General features: G+C 41.0%; 1 protein-coding gene across 8 annotated transcripts in view; it reads right to left on the bottom strand.

Moving 5' to 3' along the window:
• Positions 1–439: 439 nt before the first annotated feature.
• Positions 440–27,392, bottom strand: part of PBRM1 (polybromo 1) — a 149,182-nt gene continuing 122,229 nt past the window's right edge. For all 8 annotated transcript variants that reach the window (XM_089681922.1, XM_089681917.1, XM_089681918.1 and 5 more), the window contains 3 exons: positions 13,409–13,479; positions 7,805–8,021; positions 440–963 (listed from right to left, as the gene is read on the bottom strand). In XM_089681922.1, coding sequence (XP_089538048.1) covers positions 791–963; positions 7,805–8,021; positions 13,409–13,479 — 461 coding nt within the window. In that variant the 3' untranslated portion in view covers positions 440–790. The remainder of the gene's footprint in view (positions 964–7,804; positions 8,022–13,408; positions 13,480–27,392) is intronic.

The following is a 27,392-nucleotide window of genomic DNA, read 5'->3' as shown; positions in this document are numbered from 1 at the left end:
TAAATACAGAATGTATTGAAAATAACTGAACTTTATTCCTAAATACATTATTTTATAAGATATTGCAGATTTCAGAACATCCATGAAGCCATTTCCATTGCATCCTTTCTATTGCACGTGTGCCTTTCACTTCATATTCACATCATCAAGGAGCTGTTGCAGCTAGAAGCTCTTGATGCTATGGCGAGGTGAGCAGTGATGCTGCCAGCAATAAATGATCTCAAAATAGCTAATTTTCTTTGTCCGCACACATGCGCATGAGCAAGAAGATCTTTAAATGCAAACTGTACCTAGAGAACACGGCAAGGAAAGAGAAAAGACCTAAAACTCTCAGTAGGGGCTTGTGTAGATGAGCAAATTCAACACTCTCTCAGGTGCATTCAGATGGTTATGGATAAGACTTTTCATCAGGTGCATAAAGAGAAGTTCTGGGCCAAAATATAGTGGCAAAGACATTTAATTTAAAATAATGGCAGCGTGACATAGCATATTCTACAACAGCAATAAAAAAACAATGTACATGTCACACCACTTTCCAAAGTATATCCTTGACACTAAATCCCAAAAACATGACTGAAGCAATGTAAAAATGTATTTGACATCAACTAAATACATAACAAAAAAAGGTCAAAATAAGCATATTAAAATGTCCTTATATCAAAATGGTCTTACAATGTACAGAAATGCGAATAAAAAATATAGGCCTGGCTCCTCAGTCACTAAAAACATTGATTGTTCCACAAAATTCAGTATTCTGCTATGAAAAGAGAAAACAATGGCGATCGACAGCTTAGACATTTTCAAGGCTGTATGCCTGTCGGATGTTTAAGGTGTCTCTAAGCATGAGGTCTCTGAGACGCCATAATGCATTGGCCATAGTTGTGTGGGCCCCTTTGCTTTTCAACCAGTAGGAAGGAAGCCGGCTCTCCTGTTCTTTCGACAAGTGGATGTCTCGTCTCCGAGCTAAAAATGATAAATAAAATCAGGATCAGTGATTATGTATGTATTCAGTCTGTATCCATACATTTTAGATTTACTTTTTGTAAAGAGCTCAGTTTTGTCTCCTCTGGGGTTTCTCCTTCTCGTGATCTCCTGTAAGCTATTGTTTACACTACACAGAGAACCAGAGTCTAACCCTTCATGTATAATTTACACACATACAGAACTTGATTAGGTTGGAATAAGTACAAGATAGTGGATATGCAATGTTGATGCGAGTGTGCCATTATTTTTAAAGGGCAAATTCTGGGTCAATTTTATTTATATATATATATATATATATATATGTGTGTGTTAGTGTGTGTATAATTATTATACAGGATTTATATAGCACCAACAGTCTGCGCAGTGCTTTACAACATCAGGGCAGACAGTACAGTTACAACACAATTCAATACAAGAAGAATCAGAGGACCCTGCTCATTAAAGCTTACAATCTAAAATTATATATATATATTTTTTTTCCTGTATACACAATTTTTTGTGCATACTGAATGCATGACAAAACCCCTTTTTGGTTTTTTAAACTGTTTCTGAATGAATCCCTAGAGCTGTTGTGCCCCATGGATGAAGCGGAAATAACTTTGAGGAGTCCTTGCTCCAAGGGTTCTTGCATAGTGGGTGTAAAAAAAAAAAAACTCTACAGGAGTTTTGCGTTTTTGACTGTAGAAGCTGCTCAATGTTATCCTATGTGTCCAATGCACGTCAGGACGTTTAGAGCAGCCTTTCTCTAATCTGGGTGCTGTGATGTCCTGGTAGAAAGAGGCTGTCAGCTGAGCCCGAGATCCTGATCCCAAGCCGCACTGTACATCGGAACTGGGAGAGGTCAGACTGCTGAGCAAAGGGAGGAGGAGTGTCTGCTGTGCTCTCTGCCTCCCCCTAGAGTGCAGTACCAAGCTGTGTGAGGGAAGGTATGTACAGAAAAGTTTTGTGGGGGGGGGGGGTGTGAAGAATCAAGGGTGTGGGTGTGTTTTAATGTATGTGTGCATTTATTTTTGTGTGAATGTATATTTCTTTTAATCTTTATTTCCTATTCCTGTCCTTTCAGAACTTTTTTTTTATTTTTAGGACTTGTTTGTAATAGCAGCAAGGACTGCCACTCCTTTGAAAAGCAATCCATGCTCAGATCGCTTTTCAGAGGCATTTGACAGGTGCTAAAGAGTCAATGTGTTACCTCCTCACCACCTGCTTTAACCCCGTAAATGCAGCATCACCCCATCACAACCACGTACAATGAGCACATAGTTGCGGGGTGGTTGTAAAAAAACCCATTCACCTGGAGGTATACTTCCAGTTGTGGCCACAGCATGTGTATACCCCCAGCTGCTGCAGCTAAAGGAGGAGCAGTTGGGGGTTGTAAAAGCAGCTCAACTGAATGGTATTACCGCCCTTCAACCTCACAGGTGAACAGGCCCTTTTGTTCACATCTGAGTGACTGCATGTAAGGAAGCCAATTAATTACATGGGTTGCCTACTTGCAGGAATGCAGAGACAGTCATCCCTGACCTTTTTTTTTTTTTTATATATATAAATTGCACCACACCAAAAACACCCCGCCTTTGCCAATGTATGGGGTTACCATTGGGAATTAAAGAGCAGAGCATTTGTCTGTGTGTCAAGAATGAGCGTGATTTTGCGTGCGTTCCATGACACACAGTAACTTGAACCAAGCCTTGGACAGGGGTGCCTCATGATTGAAAATACTTTTCAAGGGCGCCCCGACTGAAAAAAAGGTTGAGAAACTCTGGTTTAGAGGCTATTTTAGGCTCAGTGTTTACAAGCTGTGAAAAAAAAAAAAACTTCTGTACTGCAATTTTCTGGCAGAAAATTTTTTTTTTCTGCCATAACTTTTGTTTTTTTAGCCCCCCCCCCCTTTTTGGTTACTTTTTTATTTATTTTTTTTGTGTACTTCAGCAAGACAAGATATCTTACAAAAACATCTAGTGTTACAAATCTAAGAGGTGCATCCAATAACAACGAACAGTCAGAGCAGAAACACAGCGTATTGCAAGTACAAAAACAGTAAATAAAATAAGAGTGGTAACATGCATGGACCCTTCAGCATTCTGTTGTGAGAGTGAAGCTGAGCTCTGTACATAGGCTTTTTTTAACAGAAGGTAATGCATATCTGTGGCTTAAAGCTCCACCTTCCATCTGGATACAATACAAACTATTCATGTACCATATGTCATATTTAACAAGCCATTTTTCAAATGGATGCTGTGGTTGTCAGACCCTGACAACTCTGACCACATCCAAAACAGGGGAGAGCAATTTATTTGTGATGCTTTGGACCAGGGCAGAAAGAAGACAGGACAATGTCCTCATTAACCCACTTGGAAGAAAAATATATTTGAAATATATTTTTAAATATTCTTCCCAAATATATTGCCATATATTTGAAATACTACATTTTTTTTTTTCAAATCTATGGCAATATATTTGGGAAGAATATTTTTCTTCTGTATGGGAAGGCAGAAGGCTAAGACCACCTTGGGTGGAAAGGAGGGTCTTGAGCACAAGACTACTTTTATCCCTGTGAAGAATCAAGAGACTCTGCATGATAGAACTGCTAATTCAGATGGATGAGACCGAAACCTGTCCCTTAAGAGTACTTGGGTCCAAATTCTACTCAAGTCTGTAGGAAGGGCAGACCACAAGGTACAGAGTAATCTCTGGGGTTGAAGTGCCTGTGTTCATATCAGGTGAAATATGATTTTTATGTACGGTAGTATATCTTTCTGTAAATAGCTGGCTCTGATTAAGGCAGGAATGACAGAGTGAGATATGGCCTGTCCTTCAACATCTGTGTTTCAACAGCCATGCTGTTGAAGCCAGTGACTAAGAAGCAGGCTTTGAGAGAGCACGTCTGGCCTGTTTGGAAGAAGTCAGGGGTAGTTTCCCTAAACTCTGAGCATGTCTGTGAACCGCGTCTCTCTGGGTCATTTGACTGCAATGAGACTCCCCAATTTTTTCTCCTTTTATTTTCCTAAGCAATTGAGGAAGCATCTGCAGTGAAGGTAAGACACATATTACCAGGACTGGAGTCCAGGGGGTTACCTGGGCATTCAATGTATTGGTTCCTTTGTTCTGACCATGAACAGGGGTAACTTGTTGAACCTGCAGGCCAGGATGTCCACATCTGGAGTCCCTTATTTCTGACATAAGAGACCAAAGAAGTCAGAAGGAAGGGACCACTCCCCCTGGTGTAGGCGGTGATGGCTGAGGAAACCTGTCTGCTAATTTCACACTACCACACTGTGAACAGCAGAAACTACTGGACAGCTGTCACAGCTGGGTGCCCACACTGAAGATTCCAGCACCGGAGAGAGAAGATGGCTGGTGAAACCAGCCATGGTGAGGACCTTGCTGAACTGAGGGACAGGTAAATGTCTGTATTTTAAAGGTCATCTGCTAGTTTGACTTTTTTTTTTAATTCAACTGGAACTCCATTTTAAGAAAAAGGTAGTTAAGACACCTTATAACCTGAATGCACCAGGTTTCTAGAAGAGCAAGCAGAAATGTAAATATTCTGGGGGCCGAGGAAAGGTCGAATGGAATTGCAACAAATTGAACATGTCTGTCTCTTACTGCAAAACTTGAAAAATGTGACTGAGATGGGTAAATGGGAAAGCGCAGGTAAGCAACTTTAGTGAGATATTCTCTTTGAGTCAGAGGTAATTACGACCTTGCTGATTCAGTGCGACACTTTGAAAGATGCAGGTACTTGTTTGGGGATTTTAGATCCAGAGTAGGATGAATTACCCACATTAGATTTTGGTCCTCTAGAGCGGGGGGGGGGGGGGCATTTCTGAACAAATGGCCATTTTCCTGCCCTCCAGTAAACACTGCCCAACCTTTTAATATTAGGGGAAGAAATGGTGCCCTATTTTTTGTGTCATGCCCCATGGTTGGTATCAGTGTGAAGAATTGTGTCCCATGGGATAGACAAAGCAAGCAAAGGGCTGCACTCGGGCCCCTCAAATGCAGTTTTGAGACCACTACTCTAGAGGGACATGAATGACTACTCTCTGGGACAAGATGGTTCAGAGAAGTGTCCAAATCTGGCTCTCAATTGGCATATTTTGGCTGGTTTGAGAGCAGAAAAAAAGGTGAGGGGCTAGAGTTTGAAACTCTATTTTGTACCCTTTTTGAAACCACCGAACAATAGGTCTGAGATATCTGTGAACCAGAGGGATGTATACTGAAATAGATGTCCCCTCACTTTTAGGACAGAAGTCTGCACTGCGGAGAAAGGTTTGTGGCAGATTTGGTGGATTTTGTTCCAAGTTTTTCACCAAGAGAAAGGGTTGAATTTTGGCTTTGAAGATGAAGCCTGGTGAGGGTAATTGAGTGTGGTTTGTTTAGAGTAAGTAGAAAATCTCAAGTAGGGAGGTTTGGAACTTTTCTTTGTAGAAGAAGTGCCTTTCTACCTGTGACCTCCTTCATAAATTTGTCAGGTGCAGCATCAACAAAGACACAATTCAAAGGCATACAAGTGAGGTGCCTGTTACAGACAGCTTCATCTGCCCAGTCTTTTAGCCATACGCTTATGTACACATATGGAGAGAAATTATTAATTTAAAAAATTTTCGTCATGACTTGTGCTAGGGTATCAACACAGAAAAGCAGAGCAGAAGGCAAAGTTTGTAAGTGATCTGCCAGAACTTGGCTCTGGAATATAGGTTCCTGTTGATTGTTCATTGCTCTAGTCCAATTAGTTGCAGTTTGACAAACAGAGACTGCAGCAATAACTGGTTGTAAGAGCTCCCTGCAAAAACAAAGAAAGCTTTTAAGATTATCTCAAATTTTCTGTCTGCAAAATCCTAAAATAAAAGGTACATCTTCTATAAGCACAGTAAGAGGTTTATTTAAGATTGAGATGGCAGGGTCTACTACTACTAATTTTTAGTGATTCCCCCCCCCCACTGGATGTAGCTCAGCAATGATTTTCAGAGGCGTTAAAATACTTTCAGGTGTAATTTGTCATACATTGCCTATTCTTTTAGTTCATAAAATGGGGAATAGCACACTTTGAGTATCTCTTTAATAGATTTTTTCCTCATCTATGTATATGTGGTTTGCTTAATTATTATATTTAAAGTCCACCAAAATGAAACAAAGTCTCTAAAAGTAATGTAAATAATCATAAATCCTGTGTAAATCACCCAAAAAAGCCAGTGTTGTGAAAAATCCACGCCACAAGGATACACACACTTCTTACCAGAAAGATTGGATCTCAGGCAAATGAGATCAAATGATCTCAGCTGACACACAGCCGTACACCATGAGGTATCCTTTCAGTCTGTAAGGTTCCTATGCTGTCAGTCAGCGCATTTGTTATATGGCTCTGACAAACTTGTCACCTTTTTACTCCACATCATCCTCACAAATGGTAAGAATTTATATAAAAAAAAAAAGGAACAGCACAACCTCATGTGCAACCAATAAAAGCAAGGTAAAAATTATTTTGCTTATGCACTTACATGTGGAAATCATTGACAAGAAACAAAATATGGCCCTGCTGGAACTTCCACTGGCATGCACAACAATGTCACTGGCCACAACCTCCACCAACGCATTTCCACACAGCTGACAATGTTAGGGAAAAAATACAAATGGGGAATGTCTTTTTAGACTTGGCAGGTCTCTTAATCCCCAAAGGGGCATGGTGAGATGGAGAAGACTCAAGTGCAATTATGCTAAATATTTTGCACACAGCAGATGGGAGCATGTCTATGTTAGTAAGCTTTCTTTGTGAAGCCAAGGGCATGTTTATAGCGCTCTAGCACTGACTCTATGCTTCTAGAGCAGGTAGATTCAATTTCAACTCTGGTAGAGAAGGCGAGGATGGAGAAGAAACATGGTGCTTTTGAGCTCTGAACTTGGATGGTTGTAATAAAGCCATTAATTATCCAAAAAACAAAATCAGACAGCTGCAAAGAAATCTGCCTTTTCAGATAGGCTGTTTGTTATATGCTTGAGGTAGAGTTAGAATCGGATGCAGAGACCAGCGTTAAAGTAGTGTCCTACTCTGCTGCAAGAGAAGCATCATTACTCTGAGAAGTTTAAGTGTTTTGCAAACCTTCAACAAATGTTTTGCTTGATTTTTTTTTTTTTGCTCCCAAGTTAAACTGATCTGGATGCGCTGCTTTTAAAGTTATGGTAGGAGGCAGTGAAGAGTTGATTGAAGAATCCAAAATAAAGATAACTAGTTAGGCATAGAGAACTTCTCCGAAAGGAAAAGAAGTCCATCACCAAAAGGACACAAGCAAGAAACTGGTCTCACAGAGTGGAGTATTGTCATAAGGGTATGCCCAGGGGGTGTCTCTAAAAGCTTTGCCAATGTCCAATCACCTGAAGGTAGCAGTCTATAACCCAGGGTCTATGAAGATTCAGCCTGTGTCCTGTACTATATGACTACGTTAACATATTTACTGTGTTTTTAATGTGATCTTAATGCAGTCTTCATTATGGAAAATTTAAGAATATAAATATTTGCATTCATTAATGTTTCATCTTTATATATATATTACATTAGCAGATCATATGTACATCCAAGGGAAAGATGATGTGTTCGGTAGTACCATCAGGGATTGTAAAACTGATAATACCAAAACCAGTGATTAAGAAAGCTTTTTAGAATGACTTTTTGTGAAATCTAGTTATCAAGAACTTCAGAGGATGGTGCTAGGGAAAAAAAAGAAAAACTACTGCAGACAGAGAGATGGGTCACTGGACAGCAACCTGTGGAAAATGAATACTATTAATTGACAATAAACAGCTACAGTTATTAAGCCTTTACCTGACAATGTCTGGTCCCATTTGCTGATGCAGTTGGATTCAGCCGTTAATCCTTCTATGTATTTCAAGTATGCTTCTGAATGGAGTAACTTTTGAGTCCTGGGTGGTGGAGCCACAAACACAGGGGTTGAAGGCTGCTGTACAGCTGGCTGACTAACTTGATTCTGACCAGGATATGGAGGTGGAGCCTGCTGTCCAGCAGGAACAAGCATTCCCATCTAAAAAACAAAACACAATATATGTGAAGATGATTTATCAATTTTCTATTACAGAAACTAAAAACAGAAGCAGTTTTGCCAAATAATTATATACATACAGCCAGTATCGATTTGTTACATAAAATGCAAAACATTGTACCAGTAAATTTGGGGCCTATCACACGCCTCCGTGATGGTATGGCATGATGGGGTAAGTATCTGCCTGTATATCTCAACACTGAGGACACCATTGATCCTGACCAAATCTCCAATTCCATTTGCAGAAATGCAACCCAAACTTGCAGGGAACCTCCACTATTTTGATTCACAATTCCAGAGGACCTGCTGCCACTTTTCTGCTCTTACTTCCTATGTGTTTTTGCGCATAGGACATGGAAACAAGGCTAAGCAACTCAACTAGTTATTTTGAGGGAACAGCGAATTTACACTGTTATAAAAGCTGTACACCCATTACTTTACATTGTAGCAAAGTGTCATTTCTTCAGTGTTGCCACATGAAGATAGAATAAAACATTTTAAAAAATGTGAGGGTGTACTCACTTCTGTGAGATTGTGTGTACACACACACACACTATATCGCCAAAAGTGTTGGGACGCTTGCCTTTACACTCACATGAACATTAATGGCAGCCCAGTCTTACTCCGTAGGGTTAAATATTGAGTTGGCCCACCCTTTGCAGCTATACCAGCTTCAACTCTTCTGGGAAGGCTGTCCACAAGGTTTAGGAGCGTGTCTATGGGAATGTTTAACCGTTCTTCCAGAAGTGCATTTGTGAGGTCAGGCACTGATTTTGGACAAGTAGGCCTGGCTCACAGTCCCTGCTCTAATTCATTATTCTATCGGGTTGAGGTCAGGACTCAAGTTCCTCCACCTCCAGACTCACTCATCCATGTTTTTATGAACCTTTCTTTGTGCACTGGTGTGCAGTCATGTTGGAACAGGAAGGGGCATCCCCAAACTGTTCCCACAAAGTTGGGAGCATGAAATTTTCCAAAATGTCTTGGTATGCTGATGCCTTAAGAGTTCACTTCACTAAAACTAAGGGGCCAAGCCTACACCATAATTCCCCCTCCACCTAACTTTACACTTGGCACAATGCAGTCAAGCAAGTACCGTTCTCCTGGCAACCACCAAACCCAGACACATTCATCAGATTGCCAGACAGAGAAGCATGATCCGTCACTCCAGAAAATACATCTCCACTGCTCTAGAGTCCAGTGGCAGCGTGCTTTACACCACTGCATCCGAGATTTTGTATTGCACTTGGCGATGTAAGGTTTGGATGCAGCTGCCATGGAAACCCGTTCCACAAAGCTCTCTATGCACTGTTGTGCTAATCTGCAGGCCACATGAAGTTTGGAGGTCTTCAGCTACTGACTCTGCAGTCAGCAACATCTGTAAAATGTGCGCTTCAGCATGCGCTGACCCCGCTCTGTCATTTTACGTGGCCTCCACGTTGTGGCTGAGTTGCTGTTGCTCTCAGTTGCTTTCAGGTTGTTATAATACCATTAATAGTTGACTGTGGAATATTTAGTAGCAAGGAAATTTCACGTAAGAACCTATTGTACAGGTAGCAACCTATCACGGTACCACGCTTGAATTCAGAGCTCCTGAGAGTGACACATTCTTTTACACGTTTGTAGAAGCAGTCTGCATGCCTAGGTGCTTTTGACACCTGTGACCATGAAGGTGATGCGAACACCTGAATCCAATGATGTGGAGGGGTATCCCAATACTTTTGGCAATATAATGTGTACATGTGCATGTATAATTTATATATATATATACATATATATATACACACACTTCTAAAAATAAGAATAAAGCAACAATTTTTAATCAGAGTATAGCATCAAGTCAATTAAACACCTGGGATAGTGATCTGGTCAGTTAACTACCTGCCGACCGCAGATAGCCGAATGACGGCTTCACTGCGGCCGGCCAGTTCTGAGTGGACATCATATGACGTCCCCCCAGGACGCGCTCTCCTGCGCGCCCCAGGGGGTGCGCACCCGGCGATCTCCTTGATCGCTGTGTCCTACGGACACAGCTGATCACGTGATGTGGTAAAAGGCCAATCACAGCGGCCTTTTACCACCTGATCAGCGGTGTCCAATGACACGCTGATCAGAGGGAAATGCAAGTGCCGGTCCTCGGCTGCACTTTCCTCACGCTGTCAGATCGTGAGGAAAGTACTGCCGAGAACCGGCAGTTGTCAGAGCGGGGATCGGCACCGATCATCAGGGCACTGATGATCAGTGCCCTGATGATCGGTGCCCAGCAGTGCCACCCGCAAGTTCCGCCCACCTGTGCCCAGCAGTGCGCCCACTAGCTCCGCCCACCTGTGCCCAGCAGATCACCCACCTGTGCCCAGCAGTGCACCCACCTGTGCCACTCTGCAGTGCCACCTACCTGTGCCCAGAAGTGCCACCCACCTGTGCCCACCAGTGCCACCCACCTGTGCCCACCTGTGCCACCCACCTGTGCCCACCCACCAGTGCTGCCCACCAGTGCAGCCCAGCAGTGCTGCCAGTCAGTGCCACAAGTCAGTGCCCAGGGGTTGTGCCAGTCAGTGCCGCCAGTCAGTGCCCAGCAGTGATGCCAGTCAGTGCCATCTATCAATACCCATCATCAGTGTCACCTATCAGTGCCGCCTATCAGTGCTGCATATTAGTGCCGCCTATCCGTGACACCTCATTAGTGCTGCCTATCAGTGCCCTTTAGTGCTGCCTATCAGTGCCCATCAGTGCTGCCTCATCAACGCACATCAGTGAAGGAGAAAAAATGCCTGTTTGAAAAATTTTATAATAGAAACAAAGAAACTTTGTTTTTTTCAAATTTTTTGCACTTTTTTATTTATAGCGCAAAAAGTAAAGCGCCCAGTGGCGATTAAATACCACCAAAAGAAAGCTCTATTTGTGAGAAAAAAATGATCAAAATTTCATATGGGTACAATGTTGCATGACCGTGCAATTGTCAATCAAAGTGCGGCAGCGCTGAAAGCTGAAAATTGGCCTGGTAAATAAGGGGGTATAAGTGCCTGGTAGGCAAGTGGTTAAGTAGCAGAGGGGGTTGTTAATCAGTTTCAGCTGCTTTGGTGTTAAGGAAATTAACAAACAGGTGCACTAGATGGGCAACAATGAGATGACCCCCAAGATATGTTTTACAGGTGGAGGCCACTGACATTTTTTTCTTTACTCATCTTTTCTGACTGTTTTTTACTAGTTTTGCATTTGGCTAGGGTCAGTGTCACTACTGGTAGCATGAGGTGATACCTGGACCCTACAGACTTTGCACAGGCAGTCCAACTCCTCCAGGATGGCACAATACGTGCCATTGCCAGAAGGTTTGCTATGTCTCCCAGCACAGTCTCAAGAGCATGGAGGAGATTCCAGGAGACAGACAGTTACTCTAGGAGAGCTGGACAACCCATCAGCAGGACCAGTATCTGCCCCTTTGTACAAGGAGGAACAGGATGAGCACTGCCAGAGGCCTACAAAATGACCTCCAGCAGGCCACTAGTATGAATGTCTGTGACTAAACAATCAGAAACCGACTTCATGAGGGTGGCCTCAGGGCTTGATGTCCTCAAGCGGGCCCTGTACTCACTGCCTGGCCCCACAGAGCTCGACTGGAATTTGCTATTGAACACCAGAATTGGCAGGTCTGCCACTGGCGCCCTTTGCTTTTCACAGATGAGAGGTTCACCCTGAGCACATGTAACAAACATGAAAGGGTCTGGAGAAGCCGTAGAGAATGTTATGCTGCCTGTAACATCTGACTGTAACATTGTCCAGCATGACAGTTTTGGTGGTGGGTCAGTGATGGTCTGGGGAGGCATATCTATGGAGGGACATACAGACCTCTACATGCTAGACAATGGTACCCTGACTGCCATTAGGTATCGGGATGAAATCCCTGGACCCATTGTCAGACCCTACACTTGTCCAGTGGGTCCTGGGTTCCTCTTGGTGAACGACAATACCCAGCCTCATGTGGCGAGGGTAGGCAGGCAGTTCCTAGAGGATGAAGGAATTGATACAATTGAATGTCCCCCATGCTCGCCTGACCTAAATTCAATAAAACACCTCTGGGATATCATGTTTTGGTCCATTCGATGCCGCCAGGTTGCACCTCAGACTGTTCAGGAGCTCAGTGATGCCCTGGTCAAGATCTGGGAAGAAACCCCCCAGGACACCATCCGTTGTATGACTAGGAGCATGCCCCGACATTGTCAGGCATGCATTCAAGAACATGGGGGCCATACAGACTACTAAGTACCGTTTTCACTTTGATGTCTGGGGTGTCTTTGAATTCAGTCTGCTGTAGGTTGATAATTTCCAGCAAACGATGGGGCATCCTTACGTCTAAGTGCTGGAACGTTTTGAAGACCATATAATATATGCTGTCATACCTAGAGCTGTACTGTGAACCACTCAGCGAATACAAAGCATTCTGTACATGGAAAAGAGGAAAGAGGGATGGACAAACACTTAAGTTTCCACATACTGCATGAGAGACACGGCAACCTGGAAGTATAGTGAGTGCTATATTATCTGGTCTGAACGTTACTATCTGGCCTAAATTTAAGTGTAAACATTAAAGAAATGACAGCGACACTTAATGTGGCATACACCTCACGAAAGTTAACTTTCCACTTTCAACTGCAGATTAAAAAAAAAAAAAAAACTGCTTGGATTGAGACTACTGATACCAAACTGAAATATCAGCTTCTATGTAGCAGGACATCTGTTAATAAATAAGCGCCAAATATCAAATAAATGTCAAAGATTAACTATATTATTGGATAACAAAAAGTACAAACACTTAAAAGGCTTGCATACATAACTGTGCAAAAAAAGTTAAATAATCTGCAGTAGTCAAATTTTATTATATACAGGCTAGATATAGTAATTTTCCAAGTCTATATGTGCAAATGGTTTTCAGTTCTAGTAACATAATTTGTTTGCATATTGGAGGTAAAGGAACTGAACGCAGAAAAAAAGGGTAGGCCACAGCATAATCACACAACCCATTTTCTGGGTTAAGCTCTTTTCACCTTTATGCACATTGTGATCTCACTGCCTTCAGCACAGGATACTCCAGAAGAACCTGGATAAGCATCGAGTACAATATGCTAAAGCTACAGGTTGCTCAATCCCCACTCGGGCTATTTGCAACCTTCAAGGTGTGATTATAGGCAATCTATTATTCTGTACTAGCCTACAACCTTTTTTTCTACCTGTGCTACACTCACAGGATACTTTCCAGGTGCTTCTTCCCCTTTTCTTCTCTCCATCCTTTGGAGCGCCTCCTATTCCTGTTATATATTGCCAGTACTTGCTATAACAGAGGAACAATGAAATCCTACTGTTCAACTCATTACCTGCTGATTGTACGGAATATTTCCAGTTGCGGGTGTTCCAGCCATGGAAGGTACTCCTTGTGCCATTACCCCTAAAATAAAGGCAAAAAGGATTAACAATACATCATATTTTTTTTTATCCTTAACGCGTTTTTCTCCCTCACACATACAGCAATGATCACTTGATCACTGCAGCAACAAAGGAACTTTATCGGAATTGTTAAATCACTCGAGGCTATTTTTTTCTATTTGAAAACAGTGTAACATTCTGCTCTGCTATGACTGCAAAAAGTTGTATTTGGGTAAACAGCTCGACACAGCCTTGGGAGCCAATGGATTGACCATGGATACTCTGCTTTCCTCTGCATCTCTCTAGAGAAACTGGAGCACCCAGAGAAAAGCCAAGAAATATATAACCCAAAGCCCCAATAAATTATGTGTCCGATGTCCTGGTGAGATGATTTCTGGTGTCTGATTGGTCATTTGTTTTCGGGTTGGATAAAGTGGAGAGGGGTTAGAAAACCTATTAGATTTTTATTGATGTCTGTGCCGTCAATTAAGAAGACTCACCCTCTCTATTTGTCCTGTTTTCCTTTATAATAGAACTTAAAAGTAAAAAGAAAATCACAAATTTTGATTTGTCCCCTAGAAAAGTCAGAAGGGAAATTGTCTAATGGAGATACTAGATCTGGTGACCTGGGGGGCCCAAGAGATTCCCTTAATTTGCAGGAATTTCCCCTCACTTCCTGTTTTGGCAATGGGACAGGAAGTGAAGGTAACAGATGGTGAAAAAATGGTAGGAGTTACTGTATACAAAGTAAAAATAAAAAGCTTTGCCTATAGTTCTACTTTATGTATTATAGGATCCTTGCAAAAGGAAATTTAAGTCTATATTCTTTAAGGCTCATGTTCATAACATGCTTAAAAGAAGATGTCAAACACAGGTCAGCAATTTCATAGAGGCTTGCAGATTAGTGTGTCTGACATCACACTACGTTTTGGTGTAGGACAGTGAGCACATTCAAGGCACCACATCTCAAAGGCTAAGTATATCCAAACGTGAAAAGTAAACAGGATTTTAAAAGGTACCCTATACATACACAATTATAAGCAGATACATTTTTAAATTTTTTTTTATAATAATTGATAAAAAAAACATTAAAATTAGACCATGATATATTCAAGGTCTTTTCACTTTTCCGGCTTCATGAAGACTTAAACGTTTTTGTCCCCTAATGGGCTGTGCACAGTGTCTTAAGAATCCCTCTTTTCTTTAGATAACAGCCTGCTTCTTGTAACTCTTCCTGATGAAACTGTCTATGGCAAAACATGCTGAAGTCTTTATGAATTCAACATATGGCCTCAGACTGGTGGTGAGAGACTTTACTAGTCAACTGACAGTATTTGTATACTGGGATATTTGTTTAAACAGTCATGTTGTAACTTGTACATTTTTATTTAGACAACAGCCTGCTTCTTGTACCTTTTCCTGATGAAGCCGGCTATGGCAAAACATGTTGAAGTCTTCTTGAAGCCAGAAAGTTGAAAAGACTTTGGATGTATCACTGTCTAATTTTATAGATTTTTTTTATCAGTTCCTATAATAAAATGTAAACTTTATCATCTGGTTGTATGTGTGTATGTATAAAGTACTAATAAAGTCTCGTTTACTTTTCACTTTTGGATACAGTGTTCACGTCAGTTAATATTATTATATGTTAGTCTGTGTCCAGTGAATAAAAATAAATATACACCGACTGTACAATTTTGTAGCAGTTGAATATGAATTGTAATTTGCAACAAAGATCTAAATGATACCATGGAATTTATAAAAAAATATTTTCCTTACATCATGCTTGCAAGCCTCATTTTCAATTTTATTTATTTTAAATGGTCAGATCTAATCTCTAAACCTCATTATTTTCTAGTACATCACTCTAAAAAGTTAAAAAGCAGAAACAATGCACCTATATTCTGACATATCGACCCATCATTAGCCATAAACAGTTTCCTTAATCCCAGTCACAGTAGCTACACGGTTCTATACCAACCCTCACATCACCATATACACAGTTCTTACACTATAATCACTAGCTCCATCAGTGAGTATTGCATAATGAGTGCGTTGTCATGTCTAATCATCATCAGTATGCCTTACAAAAGCCATAAATGGGAGTAAAATAATCACAATGCTCCCCCACTCTAAGTTACATGTTCACAGGTACCAAGTACATATGGCCAAGAAGTAAAAACTGACTTACTTGCACTTTATTTGGTAAAAGGATGGCCATAAGTTACCCCATACAAAGGGTGGAGAAAAATTGGCAGCAGATTTAGGATTTTCATTTTATAGACCATAGGATCTCATTAAAATGTTGACACTATGGGCTTGTTCACCTGAAGTTGGTGGGGTGCCCCTAACTGCTGCCCCCTTAGCTGCAGAGGCAACGACCAGGGGTGTACACATGCCTCATGCACAATGCTCTTCTTCACAACCAAAATTATACTCCCCGTTGCTTTCGGCAGGTGTAGCACCCACCGACTGTGACCCATTCCAAGTGAATGAGACCACTATGCAGGCGCCCTGCAACTGCGTGCAATGCATATATTTGTGGTGTGCTAGTGCAGGATTCAAGGGGTTAAAGCAGGCAGTGAGGAGGCAATACAATGTGTCCTCACTGCCTGGCAAATGCTCTCTGAACAAGGATCACTCTACAGAGAGCAAAGCATGTGTAAATGAGCCCTAGCACAAGGCATAAATATAAACATACTATGAAGGCCAACACTGAGCACAATAAGCTCACCATGGTTAAAGCTGTGAAATGCCTTGTAAGCTACCTCCATCATGTAAGCTTTCTTCTATATCCTTCAAAGCATCTTTGTTTACAAGCCGGGATTATTACAGCTCTTGCTGTACTTCCAGGCTACTAGGGCATAAGCACTGCAGGTCTTAGGCTTCAGAGCTGAGGTTGTGTATTCCCTTCCCTCTTCTCCTGGCCATTCACAAAATGAAACCTGGAGCTCTGTGTTTTGTAAATGGCCTGGAGGAGGCGGAGACATTACTGGAGCACTGAGGTCGAAGAGACATGCGGTACTTACACCAAAGCAGCCCAAAACTACAGCAGGGGCTGTAATCCAGGCAGGTAAACAAAGCAGCTTTTTGGACTTTGAAAAAAGCTAACATGACAAGCAGTGGCTTTTAGAGCAAAGGAAGTTTTAACAGCTTTCACGCTTGTATGCTGATTGTGCCCAGAGCTGGGCTTTAACAATATACAATAGACATTATAATCAGTGATATAAGGTCCCACACAATATCTTACCTAACCACCTTTTCTGAGAGCAGAACAAAATTCTTTAACTTCTTAAAATTCTTTAATGGAGCAAACTGAATCGCGTACATCTACATCATGCATCCTGTTCCAGGTTTAGAGCATGACCGCTGCTAACCCCCCTGTCACTGGCTACAATGGGATTTTGTCAGCAAGTCTCGCACAATGATTTATGGCTGAGATCTGCTGATGGGCTGTATCCAATCACAACACAAAGCCTTCTGTTTACAAACAACACAGGACTCTGTACACAGATTAGTGACCTGGCTTTTTCTTCTCCTTGTAAAGCAGGGAGAGAAAAATCAGCTGGCTCTGTAAGTAAAAGCAGCACATATTATTACACTTGTTAGGCACACAGTTAATCCTTTGATTGCCCCTTGATGTTAACCCCTTCCCACCCAGTGTCATTAGTAAAATGTACAGCATTAGCATGGATCACTGTATTAATGTAACTGTTGATGTCACTGTACCTCCCAAACCAGCGTCATCGAGCACCAGATTGTCTGCTATATAAGTCACTGATCACCACCATCATCAGTATAGCATCATAGTTGCGTAAATTCCAGTATGTATACCATAGCTTGTAGATGCTATAACTTTCACACAAACCAATTAATTTACACTTACTGGGATTTTGTGGCCAAATTTATGTAGAAATAAGATTTTGTTTATTAGATATGTTTTCTAACAAAGTAGAAAATATTGTTTATTTTCCAAATATTCTGTCTTTTTTTGTTTATATATTTAAAAAAACCCAGTGGTGATCAAATACCACCAAAACAAAGCTCTATTTGTGCAAAAAAATTATATAAAATTTAATTTGGGTACAGTGTTGGATGACCATGCAATTGCTAGTTAAAGTATCGTAGTGCTGAAGAGCAGAAAAAAAATGCTCTGGCCATGAAGGGGATGAAATTGCCCACAGATTAATTATAATTAAAGGCAAAACTTTTTTTTTTCTGGTTTTGGATATTGTGGAAATGGATTAGGACACCTGTTAGTTTTTACTGCAGTCTCTGTCCCAGTTGGAAAAAATGTACCCTCTATTTTTCCTGTTTAACATTATCACCAAACGTGAAAGTAAAAGAAACCCCACATTTTGGGTTGTCCCCTAAAAAGTAATGTGAAGTTTTCTCATGGGGACACTATTTCTAGAAACCTGGAGGTTCCCAAGGAATTCCCTATTGCCTGGAATTTTCTCCCACTTCCTGTTTTGGCTATGGGACAGGAAGTGAAGGTACATCTCCCCAATGGGACACAGCAAACAAACAAACAAACTGACAGGGCTTATAACTCTCCCTTACTCTATCCAAAATGAAAAAAGTTTTGCAAATTTCTACTATAGGAAAAACTTTTTTTTCCATTTTGGATAGAGTAAGAGAGAGTTATAAGCCCTGTCAGTTTATTTTTTGCCATCGGTGTCCCATTGGGGAGATTTACCTTCACTTCCTGTCCCATAGCCAAAAAAGGATGTGGGAGAAACTCCCAGCAAATTCTGCAGGGAGAGGAAACATGATGCCGTGTATAATTGCAGCAATAGTCATTTTCTTCTGCAATTAATTGTTTGGGGGTAAACATTTTTTAATTATTTATTATTATTAATCAACATACGTATGTTCAACTTTCGGTTGATCCTCCTACTGAGAAGGTCTTTTTGATTTCAAACATTTGAATATTAGCAGTATGGTCATGTACCAGTCTTATACAAACAGTCAGTGTTCACAATAAATCGCGGAGAAGGGTTGAACATGGTAGGTTGTTTTTGCTGCCATTTTCCTTCACGTCCTGTTCTGTAGTTGTGGGAGGAACTGAGTGAAAGGACACCGCCTGACAGAAATCACTGTAACGAGTGTATGTATTGTGAAATTTCAACTTTCTTACTAATTAGGCGATAGGTGTAAACATGTGACAAACCCCTTCACTTTCTGTTATGGTGCCATAAAGGTAAGGGTAAAAATACCCAAACAGGGACACAGACATTAACCATTAGCCGCCCGGCCAATGGCCGTTTGGCGGCTTGAAATGTGCTCCTGTATTCCGGGTGCACGCCATTTGGCGTGCTCCCGCACATGCGCGGTTGCAGAGCAACGCAGCAGTGCGATCTGTCACCGCCCGTGCACCTCGGACACGGCCGATGTCAGATCCGAGTACCGGCTCCTGTTGCTGGTACCATGTGACCTGCTGTGACCAATCACAGCAGGTCACATGACAGTTGTATACAATGGATGGCTTCATTCATGATGCCATCCATTGTATACTAGTGCCTAGCTGTGAATGGTCACAGCTAATCACATGCACATGTCATGTGATTAGCTGTGACCAAATCACAGCTAAGCACAAAAAAAAAAAAGCTGAATGAATCGATTTCATTCAGGTAAATGTTTGCTTATAGCAAAGTAATTCTTTGCTATAAGCAAATTGTGTAAAAAAAAAAAAAAAAAAATACTGATCACTTCCCCAAGGTAGTACAGTGTTACTATGGTAACATTGTACTATTTTGGTCATAGTAAAATATGAAAAAAAATTTAAAAAAAAATGTAATAAAAAATTAAATATAATAAAAAAATAAAAAAATATATATATATATATATTTTTTTCATACTGTCACCAGTCAGTGTCCCTGTTCACCGCCATGCCAGTTATATGATGACGCTGTACTGCACTGGTGACAGTATGTAAAAAAAAAAATAGTGAAAATAATTTTTTTAATTTTTTCATTTTCCGAAAAATTATGACAAAAAAATACAACTTCAAAAAACTCACCATGCCTCTTATGAAGTACGTCGGACTGTCTACTCTGCAAAAAGGGGTCATTTGGGGGATATCTGTACTGTTCTGACATTCTTGGACCTCAAGATATTAGATTGGCTGTCAGTACTTCAGGATTGATCAATATTCAGATCTATACCATAGTTTGTGAACTCTATAACTTTCCTACAAACTAAAAAATACATCCTAATTTGGGTTATTTTCACCAAAGACATGTAGCAGAATACATCTCGGCCTAAATTTATGAAGAACAATTATTTATTTGTAAACTTTTATAACAGAAACTAAGAAAAATGTGTTTTTTTTTCAAAATTTTTGGTCTTTTTTTGTTAATTTAGCAAAAAATAAAAACCCCAGCGGTGATTAAATACCACCAAAAGAAAGCTCTAGTTGTGTGAAGAAAATGATAAAATTTTAGTTTGGGTACAATGTTGTATGACCGCGCAATTGTCATTCAAAGTGTGAGAGCGCTGAAACCTGAAAAATGGCCTGGGCAGGAAGGTGTAAAATTGCACGGTATTGAAACGGTTAAGAAGAAATTGGACAGTAGTTTTAAAGTGTATTTCCACCTTTGCATCCAAAATGAGACACCCCCCCCCCCACTTTACATTTGTTACATGTTAGCATTCAGATGGCACCATTTAATAAATGCTGCTCATCCTTTTACCTGCTTAAAAATCCTATCCCTTCTATGTAATATTTAGTAGGGGGGGAGGGAGTTATGTTTACTATACCCGGTCTGTGCTATGCTGGCAAATCTCTTTATCAACAAGATTTGAACAATGTCTGTCTTAAAGATATTTGGGTGGCACATTGTATGTAACCCTATTCTATCCCAAGCTATCAGCTGAAGTACCAGTTTAATGTCCACAATCTACAAATGCCTAAAATAAGTCAGTAGTTTGAGGAAGCATTTATTGTTTAAAGTAGTCTGACTGTAAACCTAGAACTTGTTAAAGCATAATGTACGGGGGATAGGCAAAACTGATATGGGCAGCAGTAAACAAGACAGAGATACACTCCAAGCAGGTTTCAATGCAGGAGTCCTTTGAAGAGCAAGTCCATAGCAAAGTATAACCTCTGCTGGCCCAAGACACTACCTAAACTTGTGTCTGTTCCTGACTAATGGGGTGTCCCCTGAAGGGATGCACATTTTTAGTGTTCTGTCAGCACTCAGTCCTTTCTCCCAGCAGACTTTCACAGCAGAGAGTGCTGATCATCTATCAGCTGTAATATAAAAAGATCTGTAGACAGCGAAGTCTAATTAATAAGGTCTGGCTATCAGCTAATATTCTGTACAAAGCCTGTGGGCTCCAGGACCCAGAAAAGATCTCATTAACCACTTGCCCTCCGGAAGATTTACCCCCTTCATGACCAGGCCTTTGTTTGTGATACAGCGCTGCGTTACTTTAACTGACAATTGCGTGATCATGTGACACTGTACAGAAATGAAACTTAGGTCATTTTTTCCCCACAAATAGAACTTTCTTTCCGTGGTATTTGATCACCTCTGCATTTTTTATTTTTTGCACTGCAAACAATAAAAAACTGCCAATTTAAAAAAAAGAAACAAAACAAAAAACTAAAATTTTGACTTTTTACTATAAAACATATCCAATAAAAAAAAAAAAAGTTTCTTCATAAATTTAGGCCAAATAGTATTGATATATGTCTTTGCTAAAAAAAAAAATCCCAGTAAGTGTATATATGAACACTTTCATTGATTTACATGAAATGATAGCATCTACAAATGGCAGTATATATAGTGAACCTTTTATTTATTTATTAATATTAGTAATGGCGGCAATCAGCGACTTATATGACTCCAGCGGGCATTCTGACACTGGGTGGGAACTAACTGCCACTGACATCTCCAGTAACACTAATACATTGATCAGTGCTAATAAAAAACTGACACTGTACTAATGACACTGGGCAGGAAGGGGTTAACATCTGGGGCAATCAAAGGGTTAACTGTGTGCTGTTTGTGGTTTACTGTGAAAAGTGTGTGCTGTTTCACTAGGGAGACCTGCTGCTTTCTATCTCTCTGCTGTGCAAAGAGATAGAAAGCAGCACATCCATGCTGACAGAGTTTACACAGTATTGTTTACACACAGGTCTCTCTCCTCTCGGCTTTGCTGATGGTCACTGGGAATCGCTGGCAGGGACACGGTGACTGACATCCTCAGGAACGAATTGTAGCAGGGGTAGGGCGTTGCACGCCCCCTACCCGGGAATGCTAAATGCACAGCGTGGCAGCCCTGTAGAAGTACATCTGCTATTGGGCGGTTGTCAAGTGGTTAACAGCATTGTATTTTGTTGTTTTAACTAGTTATTAGTGTAGCTGTAGACCCTGTGGTGTTCATTTGCCTTACCTTGTACTGGTGAGCTCACATGCTGTGGCTGTAGTTTGTAGTGTCATGGCTGATCAATCTCCCTATGTCCATGCATTGCTTCAGCTATGTCAAATGGACAAAGGAACTTTCTATTCTGGGTCAAGCAGCATCCAAAACATGCCTCATCAACCCCTCTGTGTTGCATCACAAATGTGGGAATGCTAATATGATGAAACAGCTCCATACTGCAAGCAAGCTTATGAACACTCTGGCCTGCTTATGTCTGTCAGATATAATTACTGTATAGCTTTCACTTGCACCAACACTAGACTAAGAGACCCAGGGATTGTGGGATATATAGTGTCTTCATCAAAGTGTCAGGTCTCACAATACAGACAGGGGTAATGCATTACCTGTGCCTTGCCATGCCACAGACCTGAAACACAGGAATGTAGGATTGTGAAGACTGAAGTTAAAATGACACTAAAGATTGGTTAAAAATAATCAACTATGTATTCTGAAATCATAAAAGTACATTCTATTGCTCACAGCTCCGCCAAATCTCCAACTTCTTTGTTTTTGCTACTGTGATCCAGCTTCCTGGTACAGTGTGTCTACATCCATTCTCCATGGTCTCACTGTATGTAGGAACGTAATTACCATCTCTAGCTCACTCTTGAGATGGGCTAGGGTCTAACGTGCACTTCTAGTTCCAGACAAATTGAAGTGAGAGAGGAAAGGAGAGGTTTGTGATCTCACACAGGGCAGTATTAAATGTGCCTGGTTTATTTTGAAGAACAAGGATATAGTTTGGCACACTGTAATATATTAAAGTGACACTAGTGTTTAACTCTTTGCTGCCACCACTTGGTAGCCCCCTCCCACCGCCTTTTATTCACCTGGCAGTCTCGCAAATACAACACTTCTTGTCCTAGTGTGGCTACACTCACTCCACTTTATCTATAGAATGCCATGGTTGTCACTTAGGATGGATGTCAAACTTGCCTTTGTTTGTATCTATTACATGGGGAACAGGTGGATTAGCAATTTACAAGAGGAAGATAACATTGTTTTATTCTTCCAGATCAACTCGCAAAGGCCATTTCTGGCAAGATCAAGAGGTGTTTTCTCTTCCAGATGAAACATGTTCTTAGACTGAAAAAAGAAAAATTATGTGGCCGGCACATCTAAGGATGGGTGAAGAGAACAGGTTCAGTTACCACTGAAATTAGTTCAAAAGTCAAAAAATTTTTTACTATTAAGCTATGTTGTCAGTCAAACTCTTGTGAGGTTGGAGGGGGGCGTGGCTTGCTGGTGCTGTGCGAATCTATGGTCGCACACAGCCCAGCTTGGGAGCACTGGCACACAAGTGGCTCTTTAACTTGATAAGAAGGCACGCAGAGGAGGGAGGAGTGGAAAGCACCAGTGAGGAACTTCGAGAAGAAGTATATCATCTTTTTTATTTTAACAAAAAAGCCTTTAATGGACAAAATTGTCTGAAATTTTGTGGAAACATAATAGTGTTTTTTTTTTTTTTTTGCGATACAACACTGTGTCATTTCACACTTTACGTTGTGTATAATGTAGCTCCTTACTCAAACCTGTTGGTAAATGTCTACAAATTGGGAGTAAACTCTATTGCCAGATGGAATATCATCAAATACAGTGCCTTGAAAAAGTGTTCATACCCTTTGAAATTTTCCACATTTTGACATGTTACAACCAAAAACGTAAATTTATTTTTTGGGGATTTTATGTGATAGATCACCACAAAGTGGCACATAATTGTGAAGTAGACGGAAAATGATAAATGGTTTTCAGATATTTATTTGTAAAACAAATTTTGAAAAGTGTGGCATGCATTTGTATTGAGCACCCTTTACTCTGATACCCCTAACTCAAATCTAGTGGAACCAATTGGATTTAGAAGTCACCTAATTAGTAAATAGAGTCCACCTGTGTGTAATTTAATCTCAGTATAAATACAGCTGTTCTGTGAAGCCCTCAGAGGTTTGTTAAAAAGCATTAGTAAACAACAAACAGCATAATGAAGGCAAAGGAACACATCAGACAGGTCAGGGATAACGTTGTGGAGAAGTTTAAAGCAGGATTAGGTTATAAATAAATATCCCAAGCTTTGAACATCTCACGGAGCACTGTTCAATATATCATCCAAAAATAGAAAGAGCATAGTACAACTGCAAACCTACCAAGACATGATTGTCCACCTAAACTGACAGGCCGGGCAAGGAAAACATTAATCAGAGAAGCAGCCAAGAGGCCCATGGTAACTCTGAAGGAGCTGCAGAGATCCACAGCTCAGGTGGCAGCATCATGTTGTGGGGATGCTTTTCTTCAGAAGGGACAGGGAAGCTGGTCAGAGTTGATGGGAAGCCAAATACAGGGCAATCTTAGAAGAAAACCTGTTAGAGTCTGTAAAAGACTTAAGACTGAGGCGGAGGTTCACCTTCCAGGACAACGACCCTAAACATACAGCCAGAGCTACAATGGAATAATTTAGATCAAAGCATATTCATGTGTTAGTATGGCCCAGTCAAAAATGTCACTCTCTAGATGTGCAGAGCTGGTAGAGACATACCCAAAAAGACTTGCAGCTGTAATTGCAGCGAAAGGTGGTCCTGCAAAGTATTGACTCGTGAGGGGGGGGGGCTGAATACAAATGCACACCACACTTTTCACATATTTATTTGTAAAAGATTTTGAAAACCATTTATCATTTTCCTTCCATTTCACAATTACAGTTGCAAGAAAAAGTATGTGAACCCCTTGGGATTACGTGGAGTTGTGCATGAATTGGGCATAAAATGTGCTCTGAACGTCATCTAAGTCACAACAATAGAAGAACACAGTCTGCTGAACATAATACTACACAAACATAAGATGTTGCCATGGTTTAATTGCACATAACATGTAAACATTCACGGTGCAGGGAGGAAAAAGTATGTGAAGCCCTAGCTTAATGACTTCTCCCAGAGCTAATTGGAGCCAGGAGTGAGCCAACCTTGACTCCAATCAGTGTGATGATATTGGATGTGTTGCTGACAGCTGTCCTGCCCTTAAAAAACACACACCTGTTTTGGGTTTATTGGTTTCAAGAAGCACTGTCTGATGTGAACCATGCCTCGCAGAAAAGAGCTCTCAGAAGACCTACGATCAAGAATAGTTGACTTGCATGAAGCTGGAAAGGGTTACAAAAGTATCTCCAAAAGCCTTGATGTTCATGTGTCCACGGTAAGACAGACTGTCTACAAATGGAGAAAGTTTAGCACTGTTGCTACTCTCCCTAGGCGCGGTCGTCCTGTACAAATGACTGCAAGAGCACAGCGCAGAATGCTGCATGAGGTAAAGAAGAATCCCAGAGTGTCAGCTAAAGACCTACAGAAATCTCTGGCACATGCTAACATTTTTGTTGACACATCTACAATAAGGAAAACATTAAACAAGAATGGAGTACATGAGAGGACACCACGGAGGAAGCCATTGCTGTCCAAAAAGAATATTGCAGCACGTTTGAAGTTTGCAAAAGAGCACCTGGATGTTCCACAGCACTACTGGCAAAATATACTGTGGACAGATGAAACCAAGATTGAGTTGTTTGGGAAGAACACACAACACTATGTGTGGAGAAAAAAAGGCACAGCACACCAACATCAAAACCTCATCCCCAATGTAAAACATGGCGGAGGGAGCATCATGGTTTGGGGCTGCTTTGCTGCCTCAGAGCCTGGACGGATTGTTGTCATTGATGGGAAAATGAATTCCAGAGTTTATCAAGACATTTTGCAGGAAAAGGTACGACCATCTGTCCGCCAACTGAAGCTCCGCAGAGGATGGGTGATGCAACAGGACAATGACCCAAAGCATACAAGTAATTCAACAAAACAATGGCTGCAACAGCACAGAATATGCCTTCTGGAGTGGCCCAGTCAGAGTCCTGACCTCAACCCGATTGAAATGCTGTGGCATGACCTTAAGAGAGCGATTCACACCAGACATCCCAAGAATATTGCTACACTGAAACAGTTTTGTGAAGAAGAGTGGTCCAAAATTACTCCAGATCGTTGTGCAGTTCTGATCTGCAACTACAGGAAACGTTTGGTTGAGGTTATTGCTGCCAAAGGAGGGTCAACCAGTTATTAAGTCCAAAGGTTCACATACTTTTTCCTCCCTGCACTGTGAATGTTTACATGTTATGTGCAGTTAAACCATGGCAACATCTAATGTTTGTGTAGTATTATGTTCAGCAGACTGTGTTCTTCTATTGTTGTGACTTAGATGACGTTCAGAGCACATTTTATGCCCAATTCATGCAAAACTCCACGTAATCCCAAGGGGTTCACATACTTTTTCTTGCAACTGTATGTGCCACTTCGTGTTGGTCTATTACATAAAATCCCAATAAAATACATTTATGTTTTTGGTTGTAACATGACAAAATGTGAAAAATTTTAAGGGGTATGAACACTTTTTCAAGGCATTGTATATACACAGATTAGAGCTCATTCGACGTTTTGGTATATTATCATCTGCAAAGCCTGCCTAAAAATATACCCAGTGGGGGTTAAATAAAACATACCCACAGCACTGGCACATTTATTTCAAGTTTGGTTCTCCAAGTATACCCAAATTCCACAGATTAAAATGCAGCATTAATAACATGCTAACATACAGTGTTAAAGCAATAAGCTGTATAAATTATTTAAATTGTGTTTGTTATTTAATAACTTTGTAGACATCCAATCACCATGAAACACAGGATAGTTTTTCTACATGAAATTTGTTTTTATGTTAAAGTGGTTCTAAAGGCTCAAAGTTTTTTACCTTCATGCATTCTATGCATGAAGTTAAAGAATTTTCTGTGTGCAGTGGCCCCCACAGCCTCCCCTAATCCTTACCTGAGCCCCCTACGATCCAGCAACACTCTCAACAGCCTCTGATGTCTGGGGACTCTTCCTCCTCATTGGCTGAGACAGTAGCGGGAGCCCATTGGCTCCCACTACTGTCAATCACAGCCAGTGAGGATAGAGAGGGGGGCAGGTCCGAGCCATGGCTCTATGTGTCTTATGGACGCATAGAGCAGCAGCTCAGGGACAAGCATGCAAAGGTGCCCCCAGGGCCAGTGGCTTTCCCTGGGAGCACTGCTTGAAGAGGAGGAGCCAGGAGCGCCCGGTGGGACCCGAAAAGAAGAGGATTGGGGCTGCTCTGTGCAAAATCATTGCACAGAGCAAGAAGTATAGACCTGTTTGTTATTTTAGAAAAAAAAACCCAAAGCTTTAGAGTCACTTTAACCACTGCAAGCCTTAATTGCTCAGTAATCATCATCATCTGGAATGGATTAATCATCATGTTTCTAACACACCTCAAAAGTTCACAAAGTCAGTAAAAAAACCTCCTTGGACTAAGGATTTTTTCCGATGCTGGCATGTTTGCATAGTACCAAAAGGCTCGAATAGGGCCATACTCAAACACTAGACAGAATAAAGGTATGATTCCAGTGTATGAAGATCTGGCACCATTCAAGTCTACTGAGAGCTGCTTCAAAGTTGTGGC

This window comes from Staurois parvus, unplaced genomic scaffold, assembly GCF_062004578.1.
Source record: "Staurois parvus isolate SC_StPar_1 unplaced genomic scaffold, SC_StPar_1.0 ptg000282l, whole genome shotgun sequence".
Classification (NCBI taxonomy): Eukaryota; Metazoa; Chordata; class Amphibia; order Anura; family Ranidae; genus Staurois; species Staurois parvus.
Note: the sequence above shows the minus strand (reverse complement) of the source record. Positions and strands in the feature narration are given on the sequence as shown.